Source organism: Dysidea avara, chromosome 5 (assembly GCF_963678975.1).
Source record: "Dysidea avara chromosome 5, odDysAvar1.4, whole genome shotgun sequence".
NCBI classification, from domain to species: domain Eukaryota; kingdom Metazoa; phylum Porifera; class Demospongiae; order Dictyoceratida; family Dysideidae; genus Dysidea; species Dysidea avara.
The window spans coordinates 37,560,298-37,579,212 of NC_089276.1; the positions used below are offsets into that span (position 1 = coordinate 37,560,298).

At 39.3% G+C, this 18,915-nt stretch overlaps 2 protein-coding genes across 2 annotated transcripts; one reads left to right on the forward strand and one right to left on the reverse strand.

The window, feature by feature from the left end:
* The first annotated feature begins 16 nt into the window (after positions 1-16).
* LOC136254939 (integrin beta-2-like) lies at positions 17-18,915 on the forward strand. The gene is made up of 26 exons (XM_066047656.1): positions 17-152; positions 806-878; positions 1,545-1,615; positions 2,437-2,565; positions 3,307-3,367; positions 3,608-3,739; positions 4,392-4,488; positions 4,788-4,893; positions 5,457-5,543; positions 5,753-5,920; positions 6,173-6,268; positions 7,868-7,957; positions 8,010-8,086; positions 9,260-9,326; positions 10,233-10,382; positions 10,677-10,747; positions 10,810-10,878; positions 11,098-11,167; positions 11,307-11,400; positions 15,401-15,516; positions 15,939-16,028; positions 16,415-16,544; positions 17,388-17,531; positions 17,861-17,973; positions 18,424-18,483; positions 18,671-18,915. Exons 2-26 carry the CDS (start codon positions 812-814, stop codon positions 18,746-18,748), a joined length of 2,433 nt encoding a protein of 810 aa, XP_065903728.1. The 5' UTR covers positions 17-152; positions 806-811; the 3' UTR covers positions 18,749-18,915.
* LOC136254940 (heat shock protein 70 B2-like) lies at positions 11,701-13,785 on the reverse strand. The gene has a single exon (XM_066047657.1). The coding sequence runs from the start codon at positions 13,694-13,696 to the stop codon at positions 11,771-11,773; it is 1,926 nt and encodes a 641-aa protein (XP_065903729.1). The 5' UTR covers positions 13,697-13,785; the 3' UTR covers positions 11,701-11,770.

An 18,915-nucleotide genomic window follows, 5' to 3' on the forward strand; every position in this document is an offset into this window, starting at 1 on the left:
GATTGGTACTCCGTATATTAACCGTTTTTTCTAAGTAGGCGATAAATCGTCTACTGGTGGTTTTCGCTAACGTCTTTGATCTGTCGCTGCGTTGCTTAGTCCCTGGATTGAAATTAAGAGTTTGTCGGCATAGTTCTCTCTACCCACTTTAGGTTAGTTTTATGTGTAGTGGATTTGGCGGCTACCAGAGCCTTGCGCGTACAACAGCAACCTTCCAACGTGGCCGCGCCAGACCAGTCCTAGACGTTGTCTGTATCTCGGTCTGGTATGGATACCTAGTGCATAGGCTAGTCGTATCATATACCGATATTGAAGAGAGCAGGTGTATTACTGTGTTAGTCTGTGTGTTTAAAGTGTTGCTGAAATTTTGGAGAATTTCTGATTGATGTTGCAGTGTTTGTTCAGGCTCATGTTTTACAACTATTGCTACTAAGAAGTAATAATAGTTCAAGTTTGTTATTACCATGCGTTCATCCTGAAATTGTAATGCGTAAAGTGCAGGGTGGCAGGTTTTACCATTTCATAACATCAAGAGTTAATATTATCAGGAGCTCATCGAGTCCGTAGACTACGGACTCGATGAGCTCCTGATATTATTAACTGGTGTGAGGTATATCATTCATACAACAAGATTAGTGAGTAATGATGTGATATTAGCTCACCACTCAATGGTAATTGAAGCCATCAATTTTGATTGGATTTGATAAGGTTGTATAGGAAGGTAGTGATGATAGGATTGTTGTGATAGTTGGTGTTGTCAATGGTTTGTATTATTTGGTATGAACCTCTTGGTGTTGTGTTACAGTGAGTGATGATGACAGGCTGTACATTAACATTGCTGGTTGTCATGGTGACACTACACATCAGTGGTAGTCAAGGTGAGCCATCCAACACACCATTAATTAGAAATAATGATCAGTAAACTTTATATATTATCTACAGACACAAGCTACACACTACATGCACTCTACCCACTGAAACACCAGTCTGGTATATCGCAGACCCTGGGGTTTAATGATTAAAGATTATATCCTCCAAGCAGGCACTTATAATCTTTAATGGATAAGCCCCAGCAGAAGAATATATGACGTATCAGACTCCTTAAACACTGGATCACCTGTGCACTGCTTAAGAGATCAGTTCCATATAGGAGCATGCCTCACAGAAAAACCTCACTGATTGTGTGAGCAATGGAAAGCTTGCGTTTACTTATCACCAATCTCCTTTTAATACAACTGGGTAGACTGGAGCAATATAAGTCAAGTTTCTGGGAATTATCAAACCTGGAACCTTCAGAGTACCAGCTTGGTGCTATACCACCTGGCTGAGCTGCTTCACACAGACACACACGTAGTGGTACCTGCTGTACTTGCCCATTTAGGCCACATTCACTCTACACACCACAAACAGCACATATACAATACGCCTCAAAATGTTTTATTGTTACAGTAGATTCCAAGAGAGTGTCCTTTCACTGGTGAAAACAGCCAATCAGATACCTTATAAGAAGTAACTACTGCTTTTATTTGTTCCCTCCATTTTAGATTGTACAATTCATAGCTCATGTGATGCCTGTATTGCTAGTGGTGTAGGATGTTTCTGGTGTAATAACCACGTAAGTCTGTATGTGTGTATGTCTGGTTGGACTGAAATACTCAATAAAAATTGATACGTAGTTGTTATCCTATGAACACATGTTAGCAGTTTACACATACAAAGTTCAGTTTGTCTCACTTTGCAGAACTAAAATTAGTATGGGACCAACCAATAGTGTGCTGATTTTCCAGGTCAGTTTGTGTACTAAGGAATACTTTGGGACCTTAACTAAGTGTCTAGATTATGTAGGTGTCCTCAAGTGTCCAAACATTTCTGTATCTTTGTAGGTTACTTTAGTTACACATTACCTTACATCACTAAGCCACCAGTTAACTATAGCTACAGGGCGTGTAATTGCATAAGCTTTTTGACCTAGCAACACTGTAGCTAGTCTAGTATGTCACAAAGATGATTGCTTGAAGAGATCACAAAGTCTATTGTACACTTCATCATTGTTGAATTTCAGCAAGACTACTTCTTGTGTGTAGTGTAGAAGAATAGTTCTCTAAATGTGGACACTTTGATATGTTTTAACTCTGAATAGAGAGTAGCTACTTATTACCAGCTCTGCTAAGTTAAAGACCGATAAACCAATGCTCAAGTGTAATAGCCTGAAGTAATCAGGACACCTCACTAATAAGGACACTCTGATATTTAGGACACTTGTCTATGGTCCCATTTGTATTAGTGTACACACATTTAGACCTCTGAAATGAGGACACCTCTCTAATAAGGACAGCTTGATAATCAGAAAACTTGTCAATAGTCTCATTTGTATTAGTATACACCCTTGAAATGTGATACTGTGTGCACAGTTATGTTATCATCGACGTATTGCAGGATTACCGTGTCGGCCAGACAACAGAGCTTGGTCTACCAGTCCAGTTTTGTGGCACCAGAGACCAACTGATCAATAATGGCTGCCCTGAGGTCAACTTGGTAGGGTCACCCAGTAGTGTACCCAGCAGGGTGAGTAGTGGGAACAAATGATTGTGGGATTGGGTTTTACTGTTATAGTGTACTGTAAACGAACATATTTAAATGAATCAACACATTTAAATGAATCAACATATCAAGTTATTTGGCAGATGAAAGTTACCATGTTACCAATATCAGAACTACGTAATGTATAGGCAAGTAATAGCCCTGCAAAACTGTTGTCATTTTAAGACGTCCAGTGAAGGTTGATCATGTACATGTCATCAAGCATATGTTCCCAAAGAATAGTTCAACATGTTCAACCTGACACGTACATCACTATCAATACCAAGTGGAAGGTCAGGTGTGTCCCAAACCCTCACAAACCTTCTTTCAGCCATCCCAACACAATACATGACTTATCTAGCTGAGCAGTAACTTATACAACATTATCCACACTTTTTGTGAATACAACGAGCATCAGTATAGACATCATGCTTGGTTGTGCTATCATACATGGTAGTATGTCATACAGAGAGTCATGATCAGCACCAGGTGCCATGTATTCAAACAGTTGCATGTGGCAATGTTTCATCAGGATTGTGACCTGTAAGCTGTAACCAGCTTCCTTGGAGAATACAGTTCTGTTGCTTTATTGGACAAGCTTACAGAAGGTGCCCAACTTTGCATAGTACTAGTAGTAAATTAATGTTTCAAGCTGCTAGCGTACCATGTATTGTGATGTGGAAACAGAAGATAGTTTATTATGTTTATCTTTTTTCTGGTTTGTAGGTGGAGGTTAATGTGTCTTCACAAGTGACTCCTGGAGGCTTTAAGTTGATGATGAGACCAGGTGGGTGTGGCTTACCTCTGCACACCTGTGCGGTGTGGCTAGTTCTAGATTGTAAATACTGTTAATGTGGACACTTGAGGACACCTACATAATCCAGACACTTAGTTAAGGTCCCAAAGTATCCCATAGTACAGAAACTGACCTGGAAAATCAGGAAACCTTGATAATAGGACACCATTGGTTGGTCCCAAGGTGTCCATATTACACAGTACTGATTTAAAGTGTTTTCCTTTGTTTCAGGGGATCCGAAGAGTTTCAAGATCAACGTTGCCCCTCAGGCAGATTTCCCAATTGACCTATACATATTGATGGACCTTACATTGACACTAAAAGATGCTCTCATTGCTGTGGGGGACTCTGTCAATGATATATGTAAGGAAACACAACAGCTGGAGTAGCTGGAGTACTCCCTGGGTACACAGCTAGGGTTTATGATTAGCAGCTGGAGTTGTTTGAATAACATCAAACAGCTAGGGTAGCTAACATTTAGAGTAGATGTATAGCTTGAATATCTAGCTTGAATAACAGCCGGGGGTAGCAGAGGTACGACACGTTAAGCACTATCAAAAAAGAATTTGTATTTTAACTTCTAAACTGATGCTTTGTCTGACTTTACGGGATTATGGAGACCTTGAATACAATTTCTGGTGCTATTTTCATCCATTATTTCCATGTGCCCTCTGTTTTGTGTTGTAAGCTTTTCATCACGTGATGACATGTGCAGTCATCATGTATATACCACTGGGGTTCAGTTTGGCACACCATTACACATAGGAAAAGCTTTCGGTTGGCACTTAGTTTCAATGTTACTCTCCAAAATTGCTTTTTAATTGCTTTCTACAAATCCTATGAGCTCACGTGAGTGTATCGTACTCCTCTGAACTTGAATAACAGTGGGGACAACTTAGTTTAAAACCTGGGTAGGTTATATACGTACATGTAATGGCCGGTATCTTGTATGGTAACCTGACACACTCAGGATGGTGGTACCTCAGCCATTGTGTGATGTGTTATCCTCCTCTAGTGAGGCTGTTGAACTCACTGACAAATGATGCTAAGATTGGATTTGGGTCATTCTCTGATAAAAGAGCAGCTCCGTTTAACCATGTCTTTGAAAAAGCGTAAGTGTTGTGTGCACGAACAGATAATATGGTACCAAGAGTACATAATAATATTTTTTTATTATGTACTCTTGATGGTACTGACACACTCTGTAACATACAGTACTTGGGGCGTAGCCCATTTTGTTGCAATTTATTGACATGTTTCCTCTTCCAAAGGTTAAAATGTTTCAAAAGTATAAAGCCGTATCTTTCTCCTTGTTATGAATATTTTTTGCTACTGTGTGCTTAATTTACAGTGTTTGTTAAGATGTACGGTATATATTGACAATGTCATCTTCCTGGTGCATTCCTTACAGTACAAGCTACCCTTGTGCTGGGGCTGGAATACCAGAGGGTGAATGTGATGCCATTTATGACTTCAGACATCGTCTGGACCCAACCAACGACACAGACATGATCACGGTATGATAACAAGCGTTTTGTATGTACGTGTTAGAGTTAGTCATGAGTTAGATTTTTGGTGTACAAATTTACTGTACGCTTCGGTTCTATTGGCATAGAAGCCATAAAGATTGAATTCGGTGGAGTAATATCCATATTGTTTTATTGGTCATATTACATATTAACAAGAGTGATGTGCTAATTTATACTATAGATGGTACTAGTGGATTAACTTGAATTGTGCCACCCAAAATAAGGGTAAAACCTTTCAGTATTACTACATCCACTGTACAAGAGTAGTCATCACAGTAAGATTCAATGATTCACATTACACTTCACAGTAGATTTACTAACCAGCAATTATTTAATGGCTGTATACATAAGTCTGTTTGGACACTGCCTTACTTAATTTAAAACAATGTGGAAATGAGAAGTAGAGATACTGTATGCGTAATGCAATACTATTCAAGGATGTGGTACAGTTATTCATCTATCAAAACAAGCCTTCAAATAGTACTGCACTGTGGTGCTATTCAAAGGGTACAGCGTTTTACTATTATTATAAGTGTGTTTGTGTTGTTTAGATGACGTTCCGAGAAGCCAACATAACGGCTAGTAGTGATGCCCCTGAGGCCATTCTAGATGCCCTAATGCAAGTTGCCGTGTGTGAGGTATGTTTGTATACATAACATAGTGTGGCTTATAACTGAGTAGGTTTAGTGCTTCAAGAAATTAGGCAGATAAATTTGCACAAAGCAGAACTTAGCTCTTGTTGTAATTCTGACTGCTCTATTAGAGTAGTTTGTGTAGACATTTTGTAAAAATCCCCATGTGTGTTTGGCCATGGCATGCAATGTCATAATGATGTCACAACCCTCAGGAACGTGTAGGCTGGAGGGATAGCAGTCTAGCTCGTCGACTGGTACTAGCTATCACTGATGATGAGTATCATTATGCTCTGGATGGGAAGGTGGCAGCCATTGTTAACAGACATGATGGAGGATGTCATCTTGATGACGATGGCTTTTATGCCAATGATACCTTATTTGTAAGTTAACCTTGTTTGTGTGGGGAGTGTGTGTATATTGTGTGTAGTGTAGTATATTTGTGTAGCATGTAGTATTTGTGTAGTGGAACCAACTGTATAATATGGATTTCCAGGTTAGTTTATGTACTAAGGGATACTTTAGGACCTTAACTAAGTGTCTGGATTATGTAGGTGTCCTCAAGTGTCCACATTAACAGGGTACCATGTACTATATTAGTTTATCAGTCAGTCATTTATTCTACCATCTTGCAGGACTACCCATCCACCTCACAACTAGCTGAGGCTCTCAGTACTAACAACATTATCACTATATTTGCTGTGGATGGATCCCAGGAAAATTTGTATGAGGTATAGAATTGTTGTACATATGTTTAGTCCATACTGTATGGTTATCAAACTGTACAGCTAGATACTCAGTGTTGGGCAAGTTACTTTGTAAAAGTAACTAGTTACATATTACATATTACTTGCAACAGAACCATTTAGTTACAGTTACATATTACCCATAAAATAAAGTAACTGTAATAATATTACATATTATATTACTTTGTGTCCACAGCCTTAAGCTGTCACGTGTGAAACTACCACCTTATCACGTGACATGATTGCGTTGTTGGACAATGTGCAAATCTTGGTTATAAGTAAGAAGCTAGTGAATAAGCTTCATTCAGTAGACCTCGTTACTTCGTTGTGGTGAGGCGTTACTCAGAGGATTACTAACGAGATTAGTAACTTCGTTACTTTTAGTAATAATATTACGTCATATTAGACTCGTTACAGTAATTATATTACTTAGGTAACGCGTTACGTTTGTAAGTAAAGTATCTTGCATTATATTACCTGTTTTCATAGCGTATTTCGTTATATTACTTTGTTACCACAAAAGTAATAATATTACATAATTCGTTACATAAGTAACGCGTTACTCCCAACACTGTAGATACTCCTGTCTGTTCATCTGTACATTTGTCTATCTGGCTATCTGTTGACGTGTACAGTGTATGCCTCTGACTGTCTTTTAGTTTGTCTTTTAGTTCATCTATTTTTCCTTCTGTTTTGTTTGTTTTGATGCATCTTACTGTCCTAGAGACAGAGTTGGGGGTAACTAGTTACTTTTGTAACTAAGTTATGTAACGGATTACTTTTAAAGTAACTAGTAATATAACTAGTTACTTGCTTTGTAACTAGTAACTTGTAACTAGGAGTAATTGTCTGAAAAGTAACTAAGTTACAATAGTAACTAGTTACAATAGTTACATTGTAATTATAACTAATTATGCTTTAAAAGCGACAGCACTTCAATTTTTGTGCCATATATGCTACAGCCACGTTAAGTAGACAGATTCTGTGTACTGTTCTGTATGATTCAGCTTGAGTAACAGACATAGCATTAATTTAAACTGACCTGAAAGAGAAACAGAATTGTTATTTTAAGTGCACATATGTATTGCATCCCTTAATGATAAATTTCTGAGCAAAATTCATGTCACAAAAGCTAAAAACAAGTCATAATTTATACTACGAAAGTAACTAGTAACTAGAGTACTTAGTTACCTTGTGAAAAGTAACTGTAACTGTAACTAAGTTACATGGGATAAAAGTAACGTGTAACTAGTAACTAGTTACTTTTCTGAAGTAACTACCCCAACTCTGCCTAGAGATATACATGTGATGACACATGATGCATCTTATTGTCCTAGAGATATACATGTGATGACACATGATGCATCTTATTGTCCTAGAGATATACATGTGATGACACATGATGCATCTTACTGTCCTAGAGATATACATGTGTTGACACATGATGCATCTTATTGTCCTAGAGATATACATGTGATGACACATGATGCATCTTATTGTCCTAGAGATATACATGTGATGACACATGATGCATCTTACTGTCCTAGAGATATACATGTGATGACACTGCTGTTAAACACACAGGAACTGGTTACTCAGCTGGATAACGCGGCAGTAGGGGTGAGACAGGCAAGCACCACCAACTTGTTGAATATCATCAGTGACAGATACCAGGTAAGGGTCAGAGATTAGGTATCTGTCTGTACGTGTGTATTGTCATTGTTAGGTGCTGTCCACTACAATAATTCCCTCATTATCAACTGAACTACAAGGGATTAATATATCAGTGGTACCTGATAATTGGTGAGTGTGGCATGTAGTAGGGGTCAGCCACGATATATAATATAGTGGAACCTCTCTTAAAGGACCCACTATATCTATACACTACTAGACATTTGCTCCACGTGCTCAGTATGTAACGTTCATACCACCCATACACAGTACGAATAACCACTGACTAATTTTCATGCAATTTTCATGGAGACTTGTCATCCATGAAAATGTTTTCATATCATGTACTGTCACAAACATTTCATACTAAAATGTTTTCATGCATGACAAGTCTTGCTTGAAAATTTGTCTATATTATGAATCCATTAAAGGTACTGCTGTGTGATATATGGAGTTTGATTTCAAGATTGATAATCAGTAAAATATCAAAATTTCAATTTCGATATTCATTGTGTGGGTAGACTAATTGCATGGACGGTTTATATTTATAGGTGCACAATGTATTCACTAAACTCACTGTTATACCACTAGTAACAAGTTTAGGAAACTGGTAGATACATGTAAACTTTTAAAATGGCTAAATTGTAGAGAACTTCATTTTAGCACGATTCAAAGGAGGCTGAAGCACCACTAAATAATTCATAAGTATGAAGATTTATTTTTATGAACAGTAGTGTCGATATAAAACAGTGAGACATCATCATTCATCTTTTCTTTTTATGATTGCATACACAATCAGTGTGATGAAGTTACATATATGCGCACAAAAGTGGTTTGGTATTTTTACCCAAAACCGAAGCGCTTTTGCAAAACACAGTATTTAAAGCTTACGTGAAGAGTGATCTGAATGGTAAGCCTACCCCGGTCTACCCCACCCATTTGCTTATATTGTATTGTAACAATTGAGGGTCACGTGAAATGCCGAATGAACCTATGCAATTAAAGGCAATGATTTCACACCAAGCTCTATCGAAATAATGGCTTGATATACCGATTGCTATAGTAATATTGAATATTCGATAATATCAAAATTAGCAACTGTATCATCGAAATTTGATACAATAACGATATTAAATAATATTGTGATATTTATAAATTTTTTGATATATCATACATTTATTAGCACAAGTTACAGATGTGCGTTTGTGTTGTGATGTACGATATGTGTACCTACCATAGCAAATAGTTTCTGTGTCATGGCAACCTAAGATTGTAGTGTGATTTCTGTATTATTCTCACTTACAGTGGTGCTCATGGTTACCCAGCCAACAATACAGTCAATATTTGTAGAAATGTATCCACTCCAGACAATGTGAGTATCACCAACACACACTGTGTAATGTGTCCCCTGATTGCATCTGTGTGTGTTGTGTCTGTGTGGTCCATGCTACCAACCTCTTCATGGTGAGCTGCTGGTAACATGCCACTCTGGTGGTGTGGCGCTATTGGCAGCAGCCCTAGCCCTGACCGTGTAGTGGAGGGTCAGGATGTCCATAAGTCAGCCTTCCAAGCCAACAACAGGGTTAACACCATGCACGCACAGTCCATTCATTGCATCTAGTATAATGGACAAAGAAGATAGTCATATCCCTGTTATTGTCAGTGGCCCATCCACCCTCCTTGGAGTCCACTCATTCATCTAGCCTAAACGAATCACTTATAGTTAGGTTAACCAACATCCCTTGGCTAGATGGGTGGGTGTCTCTCATGGAGGTGAGGAAGAAGAATCCTGGACTGGCAGTCAGGAAGCCGAGAAGAAGTGTAGTGTCTGTGCTTGTGTGTAGAGAGCGTCTGTGTGTTTGCTTGAATGTATGAGACAATACAGGAGTGCTGTCCTAATAATTGCCTGATTCAATGTTCCTTGATACCCAGTTATTGTTGTCATTTTTTTTACATTGCTCCAGTCTTTCCAGCTTTTTAATGGAGACCTGTTGACCCCATGCCTTGCATAGTGTTGATGTTGAACTTTGAACCTCTGTCCATCAGACAAGTACAGTCCTCTACTGTAGTCCTATCTACCAAGGTGCTGTAGGTACCTGAGTTATGGTTGCTGGCTCTAGTACAGCATTAGCAGTGCTTTGCACAGTTGGGAGGCTTTGCTTTGTTTGAATATGTACACACTATTTGTACTGCATAAGCAAGGCTAGCATTGTGTACTGCAAAGGTCACTTGTATTATACAAAGGTCAGTAATAAAGGTCACGCCTTGTTCCCTACAGGTCAACTACACTGTGATGGTGCAGGTACACCCTGAAGCATGTGCCGCATACCCCAGTGGCAGTGTCAGTGTCGATGTGAGGTTTGTCGGCTTCGGAAAGGTCACCCTAGATATCGACCTATTGTGTACATGTGACTGTACAGACAATACCGTAAGTCACTGTATGTTACATGTGTGTGGTACCTCTTGACGTGTGTGGTACCTCTTGACAATGTACAAATATCTCACTTTATTTGGCCAGCTATTTTGGCTAGGAGTAGAACTGTACCATATACTAATCCTTGTTATGAGGTTGTTCACCCTGACTATAGATGTACATAGGCCTTTAAACTAGTTATTTTAAAAGAGTACTTTCAAGGAGACCACTTACAAAGAGGTTCCGCCTTGTGTACTAGTTGTGTGGTAACTGTGGTGAAGGTTATAGTGTACCACTTGTTTCTTTTAGGAATCATCTAGTCCAACTTGTAATAATCATGGAGACCTTCAGTGTTCATCTTGTCAATGTCAGTCTAGATTGTGAGTTGTGTGTGTAGCTGGTGCCATCACACTCTTATTACATCATCATTACATCATTATAGTTATGGTGGGGATTGTAAGTGTGAAAGTGATGGAGTTGTACCACAACTGAACGAAGCCTCTGTCTGCAGGTCAGCAATAACAATATACTGTACTACATGCACTGCATGCCATACAGTACGTGAGTCCTCTGTGCCATGATGTTTAGTTCATTAAGAGATTGTTTGTCATTAGGCCATATAAAACATTTCAAATTTAGAGATTTGTTAAGCCTGTAATTCTGATTGCTGATTTCCACCCCAGATAGTGGTTAATTGTGTTAAACATCTTTATTCTACTGCTGTTTGTAGAACTAACCCCAGTGATCCTGTGTGCAGTGGAAGAGGAACATGTAGGTGTGGATCATGTGAATGTGATGAGGTGAGAGAACCAGTAACTATTGTGTGTATACTGTTATGTGAACACTTGAGGACACCTACATAATCCAGACACTTAGTTAGTGTCCCAAAGTATACATGTACACTATCTGTGTTGTTTGTGATGTTGTAACTTCTTGTAGGTACCAGATGGAAATGGTGTGAGATATGAAGGATCATTTTGTCAGTGTAATCCTCTACAGTGTCCAAGAAACTCAGCTGGTCTAATCTGCAGTGGTATGTAATGTGTCTTGATTATTGTTGATCAGTATTATTGTTCTTGATTATTACTGATTAGCAGTACTTAATGGTTGTTAATCAGCTGACTTGTAGTGAATATACTGTATGTTTCCTACAGAGTGTATATTCACTGTTTCATTTTTTTTTAAATGGATGGTTTGACCAGTAAATATTTATAAGGGCAACCCTGAAATATCCCCATTTGATTGCTTGATTTTTATCCTGAAATTTTCCCATTCAATTACTTAGTTCTTAGTTCTTTTATTTCTGTTAAAATAAATATTGTAGTACAAGACAAACAGGTTAATCAGGAATGATTACAAATAGTTATATGTACAGACACAAAGTGCAGACAATTAAAAGTCATTCAGTCAACTTCTTCAACAGTGGGGCCAGCAGCAGATCTTCCATTGCTGTACCCATCACTTCTCGGAACACTGTTGTGACTGGTCTTCCCATTTGTTCCACTGTGTAGTTTAGTCATTATTGGACTACACTCCTTCTGTAGCTCCTGTAGTTTGTCATCGTATTCTGCTTTGTCAGCAAGTGTGTTGCGGTCCAACCAGTCAAGTGTTTCTTTGACTTTTCCCTCAACAATTTGCTTGTCTTCTGTGCTCAGCTTATCTCCATGTTCCCTAATAGTGTTCTCAATGGTAAAAGCATAGCTCTCCAGACCATTTCTTGCTGTAATCCTTTCCCTCTGTATTTCATCTTCTTCCTTGTACTTCTCAGCATCAGCCACCATACGATCAATCTCAGCTGCAGAGAGACGGCCCTTGTCATTGGTAATGGTGATCTTGTTGCTTCTACCAGTGCTAGTGTCCTTAGCTGTGACATTTAGGATGCTGTTAGCATCAACATCAAAAGTGACTTCAATTTGGGGAACTCCCCTTGGAGCTGGGGGAATTCCAGACAGTTCAAATGTACCCAGCAAGTTATTATTCTTCGTCGTGGCTCTCTCCCCTTCATATACTTGTATGGTGACCCCAGGCTGGTTATCTGAGTATGTAGTGAATGTCTTTGTAGTTGTAGTTGGGATCTTTGTGTTTCTCTCAATCAGTTTTGTCATTACTCCACCAGCTGTCTCTATTCCGAGTGACAGAGGGGCCACATCCACTAAGAGGACATCTTGTACTACCTCATCTTTTACACCAGATAAGATGGCTGCCTGCACCGCTGCCCCATAAGCCACTGCTTCATCAGGGTTGATGGATTTGTTGAGCTCCTTGCCACTGAAGAAGTCTTGGAGTAGTTTCTGTATCTTTGGTATCCTTGTAGACCCACCAACCAGTACTATCTCATGGATCCTGGACTTGTCCAATTTGGCATCACGTAGTGCCTTCTCCACTGGCTCTAAACATGATCTGAAGAGGTCATTACACAACTCCTCAAATCTGGCTCTGGTGATTTTAGAGTAGAAGTCAATCCCTTCGTGGAGGGAATCAATTTCCAGGTTGGCCTCCGCACTTGAAGACAGTGTCCTCTTGGCTCTCTCACAAGCTGTACGCAAACGTCGTAGTGCTCTGGGGTTACTCCGGATGTCCTTACGATATTTCCTCTTAAACTCTTCCACAAAGTGGTTGACCATACGATTATCAAAGTCTTCTCCTCCAAGATGTGTATCCCCAGCAGTGGCCTTCACTTCAAACAATGATCCCTCAGTGATCTCCAATATTGACACATCAAATGTTCCCCCTCCAAGATCAAAGATGAGGACATTTTTCTCACCAGACAAATTCTTGTCCATTCCATAAGCCAGGGCAGCAGCAGTCGGCTCGTTGATGATTCTCAGTACATTGAGACCTGCTATCCTGCCAGCATCTTTAGTAGCCGTCCTCTGAGCATCATTGAAATAAGCTGGAACTGTAATGACTGCATTGGTGACTTTCTGTCCAAGGTAAGCTTCAGCTGTCTCCTTCATCTTGGTCAATACCATGGAGCTAATTTCTTCAGGAGCAAACACCTTTGATTCACCCATATATTCAGCCCTGATCTTGGGCTTACCACCATCTGATATTACCTCGAATGGCCAGTTTTTGCGGTCGCCTTGCACCACTGGATCATCAAACCTCCTTCCAATCAACCTCTTAGCATCAAAGATAGTGTTCTGAGGATTCCTGGCCACTTGATTCTTGGCAGCATCTCCTATCAGTCTCTCTGTGTCAGTGAAGGCAACATAACTGGGGGTGGTACGATTTCCCTGGTCATTAGCGATGATCTCCACTTTGCCATGTTGAAACACTCCAACACAAGAATAGGTTGTACCCAAATCTATTCCAACAGCAGTAGTCATCTTAATTGTCCAACTAAGTAAGTAGTTTTTGTTTCTCTCTGTTACAAGTTGCGCAAAAGTTTACTGGTGTAGTATGGCACCGTTCCTCTCTTTTATACTGAGTAGATAATGATACAGGTAGTTCTAAGTCACTGTGGAAGCTTCTAGACAATGACATGCTGTAGAATGTTCTAGAATATTCTAGACACAATATAGAGTTAAGCCTACAGTGTAATATTGCAGAGTAATAGTGGAATGTTCTGGAACAATCCAGATTACATCACTATTATGGTAGTGTTGTGTAATATTAGAACTAATGTGGCTGAAGTGTTTTCATAAGGCTTCAGTATACTCAACTATAATCATTACTGTGGTTGACCACCAGCTCCTGTGTAAATGAATAAAATTATGTTGAGTAAACATTATGATTTAGCAATATTGCTGCCACTATCATAATCCTTACAAATGTCAATACACAATGATAAACTACTTGTTGGTTTTCACGGTTTGACTGCCAAATTTTGGATGGGCGATCAGTACTAAATTAACTGCATTTTTGTTGAAACTGATCTTTTTATACTCGCTTCCATAGTAAAAAAAAAGCGGTTTCAAATCTTTTCGTGACATGAGTAGAACTAACTTTAAAGATCTGATAATAGAAGTGCAGTCACATTGATACTGTCTAACAGCAAATCTAGTGCCATTGAGACAAGCACAAAGGAAGAGGTCACTTAGAATAAACTTGCACTACACACATCCCTGAGAGTTCCTGTTTGTTGTAAATGGTATAAAATGAAATATTTCATTGATTTCTGTTAGCACAAGATGCTTTAATTTATGCTGATAGCTAACCTGTACACTTGAGGACACTTGAGGACACCTACAAAATCCAGACACTTAGTTAAGGTCCCAAAGTATCCATTAGTACATAAACTGGCCTGAAAAATCAGGACACTTTGATAATCAGGACACCTTGATAATCAGGACACCTTGATAATCAGGACACCTTGATAATCAGTACACCTTGATAATCAGGACATCTTGATAATCAGGACACCTTGATAATCAGGACACCTTGATAATCAGGACACCTTGATAATCAGGACACCTTGATAATCAGGACACCTTGATAATCAGGGCACCTTGATAATCAGGACACCTTGATAATCAGGACACTATTGGTTGGTCCCAATACACAGGTTCCACATACAGAGCTAGTGAGGCTATGTACAGTTAACATACATTCACTTGCTCCCTAATTCCAAGGTACCCCCACGTTATTCTAGACTGTTATAAGGTACTGCCCAAGCACAACATCGCACTTGCTCACACACGCAACTTTGCTCGAGATTTTAAAAATTGATAATTAAGGAGCATGGCAACTGTTTCACTCATGAGACAACGTGGCAGCTGTTTCGTCCACGTGAATCGCGAGTAAAACAGTTGCCATGCTCCTTAATTAGCGATTTTTAAAATCTCGAGCAAAGTTGCATGTGCGAGCGAGTGCGACGTTGCGCTTGAGCAATACCGTATAACATTCCATCATTTCACTGCAATATTACTGTACACCTATCCTCCATAAGTGCTTATAGATGATGTCGCATTGTTACATTGTTACATTGGTGTGTACATTGGTATAGCGTAGCCTTGGTGTATGTACATGATACCTACCTTGAGAGTTGTATTGAAGTAGCTAGTGTTAACTATTTGCTATTGTTATTGTAGGTCATGGGACATGTGCTTGTAATGCTGCTTGTGTGTGTGATGATGGCTACATTGGACTCAGTTGTAGCTGTCCCACCAGTAACCAAACCTGTATCAAAAATGATGGAACCAACGAGGTCTGAGTGTGTAGTGTGCATGCATGCGGTGTAGTGTGTGTGTGTAATGTGGTATGTGTGTGCGTGCACGCACACACATACCACATTGCGTACAGTTAGCAGCAGTACGTACTTCTGCTGACCCTGGCTATGTTTTGGGTCCAAGCGGATTCAAGCTCCTTGGGGTGACCTCACAAACCAGCAGCAGAACTTTACATCATGCACACACTAACTCAACCATTTAGAATTTGAGCCAGGTTTGCTTTGTTATTGCCCTGGAGGTTTTTCCACCCTCCCGAATATTCACTCACTGGCCTTTAGTCTCCTGTGTAGGTGGGTAAGGAGAGTTGATTTGAACTGGCAGTAATGATCTAGTGTAGTGTGTGCAATAATTATTCACTATGATTTTTAGGCTGGTGTACTTTCTCTTCTCTTTCCTACAGATTTGCAGCTCACATGGAAGTTGTAGATGTGGTGTTTGTGTCTGCAGAAACTACCAGCTACGGAGTGGATCACACTGTGACCTATGTATTGTAAGTATTGTTGTGCTCTGTAGTCACATGCGTGCGTAGTTTGGAAGGTCATAGTTAATGTATGTAGCTTAGTGACTGAGTACTAGAGTGGAACCTCTCTTAAAGGACTCACTGAAACCTTTATAATAAGGACAGTGACCAACAGATGTGACTCCATACTTTCTTCACCTCTTAAGATCGGCCAAAATCTCTGGGTCTTAATTGTAGAGGCTCCACTGTAAACAGAAACTACAAATGTTACAGTTTCATCATGTATTCAAATTTCACTTTGCCAGTAGTTTTGTTCCCTTATCCACTGTAAAATGTTACACATGTATGTGCTTCCCTACTGTTTCCAGTAAAAAAACTCGTGGTGTTGTACATATTTTAAAGTTGTTATTCTTCAGCCTTGCTCACAAAACTGTCGACGAACATCGGACATTGTACTAAGAAAGATTAGGGGAAATTGTGAAGATGATGACAATGATTGTGATAGGATCATTATGAACAACAATGAGACCGAAGTTGAGTTATTAAGTAAGTTGTGTAGTGTAACAAATGTATCTGTCTACATATAATGTGTTTATGTGCATGTACGTGGGTGAGTGTGTTACCTGCACCCATGAGACATAGTACAACTTTCTGCACTGCCCACATGAGCATTCACAGCACAAGTTTGAGTAGTGCACAGGTATATGTGACCATGTATATGCTTGCTTCTTCCATGTGTGTGCGTGTGTGTGCATTTTGTGGGTGAGTGATTGTGCGTGCATCTATACCACGCTAGTATTACATTAAAAATAATAAATTTTAAAAATTAGAAATTTTATATTGAAAAAAGGATTGCAGAAATAAAAGCAATGGAGCAAGGGAGGTCATCTGCAGTTATACTAGTGGCCATTTAGAAGCAGTACAAGTGCCTCTGCGATGAATCTGGTCACTATGGAAACTACAGATGATATTTGTTGTAGCTAGGTGCACTGACACGTTACCGTGAATCAACACCTATGCTGTAGTGGAAATAGACAACGGAGGACAAAGGTAAATCCACCATGCATGCACTGTAGCTGTTGTGGTTGGAGAAAAGACACATCTCAGGCCAAAGTGACCTCAAACAGGAAAGTAACCAAACTCGTAAGCATTAACCATTGTCAATTGCCTGGAGCATCAGTTAGTCAGTCAAGGAAATAATAATTTTACAGAAACTGTTTGGAAGGGTTTGGGGTTGTTCTGAAGGCATTATTGGGTTGACTATACCTAAACACTGCCTAGCTGTTGTGAAGAAGAAGTAAGGCTGTGATATTTGTGGACAGGAAAGCCTGATCCTTTATGATCCCTACTATACAGTACAACCATACTGTGATTACTGTTGTTTTGCAGGTGAGGGATCATTAAGGGAGTGTGCTCTGACATCAGATTCTTGTCGGATAACATACAAGATTGATTCACTGAAATTTGGAACAGAAAATGATCTTGTTATATTCGTAGATAACACCACTGGAATCTACCGTAACCTTCGTGATGGTGAGTCCACTACCACAGCCTCTTCTCTCTTGTACTGTACTGGGATGCATACATGTGTGTGCGGTACCATGCAATGATTGTGTGTAGTGGTACAGTAGCCATGTAAGGTTTGTACAATTTCTTGCAAGCTAGTGGGTGACCTGTGCAGTGTAAATGCCATCTTCAATAAACTTGTCCCAGTAGCACAGCCCCAGGTCACCCCTCAAAACTAACCAAATTTGTATTCCACAGTTTGGAAATTTTTACAGTACTTGTACTTCATGTGTCTGTTGTCTATAGCCACCTACTGACATACCACATGCCATAATGTATAACATACTCTGTTTCAGATTCATGTGGCTCGGATACTGCAGTGTGGCCGTGGATTGTTGGTATAGTAGGTGGGATTGTTGTAGTTGGGTTGATCACCCTGATTGTATGGTGGGTGATCCTCTATTTGAAGGTGTGTAATTATTAGAATAACCACGTGCACATACACTTGAACCTCAAAACTGTCAACTGATTGTTCTATTAGAGTAGTCAGTACTCAGTTGTTCTATTAATGTGTTGTATCTTTTAAACATGCTTTCCTGTATCATAAAACAGAAACACAGAATTTTATGTGTCCCCAAAGGTTTGATTTCACTGTGGTTAGATAAACCTTTAGACGATACTGAATAAACCACACCAGACGGTCACTGTGTGCTGGTAACATGAAGCCGGAGGGATTATATTTTAGTATACAATTTAACTAATTTAGGATGGAAAAGGAATTACAACCTACCGTACTATGGGTTTTGAGGATTGAAGCTTAGGCAATGAAAATATAAGCAGCTATATTTTTGGTAGTGAGATAAAAGATGATAATTCATATGTAATATGATATGTGGTTATGTAGTTGTTTGTGTTGTAGAGATACTATGAGTATGTGAAATTTGAGGATGGCTTGAGACGATCTCGAAAATGGGCTCCGGTAAGAGTTGGCCATATTACTGTATATGCAAATACACTCTATGTATGCTACATACTGTGATGCACGTACACGCACACAGTGCACTTGTGTCACACAGGACAATATGTCACTACACACAACAAACTAACAGTGTACAGTGTACGTACAGTCTATGTACTGTGTTATACTTTACTATTGTACTATACAGAAAAACCCCATGTATCTGTCAGCCAAGTCCAGTTACATCAACCCTCAGTTTGGTCGTAAGGAAAGTCTCATGAAGTAAGACCATCTCACATCATCAGTGATATAATCATGACATCATCATCATGTGCATTCAATTTTATCTGCTCTGTAGTTAATTAATGATTATCAACAAATTATATTTCTTTACTGTTTATATACATATCTGTTCTATACATTTATTACATGACAGTTCTCTGCATATAATGA

Excerpts from the sequence above, each read along its gene's own strand:
- LOC136254939 (XM_066047656.1), top strand. The coding sequence starts at position 812 with ATGATGACAGGCTGTACATTAACATTGCTGGTTGTCATGGTGACACTA. Across the intron at positions 7,958-8,009 it reads TCATCAGTGACAGATACCAG|GTGCTGTCCACTACAATAAT; the intron begins GTAAGGGTCAGA and ends TGTCATTGTTAG. Across the intron at positions 10,879-11,097 it reads AACGAAGCCTCTGTCTGCAG|AACTAACCCCAGTGATCCTG; the intron begins GTCAGCAATAAC and ends TGCTGTTTGTAG.
- LOC136254940 (XM_066047657.1), bottom strand. The coding sequence starts at position 13,696 with ATGACTACTGCTGTTGGAATAGATTTGGGTACAACCTATTCTTGTGTT.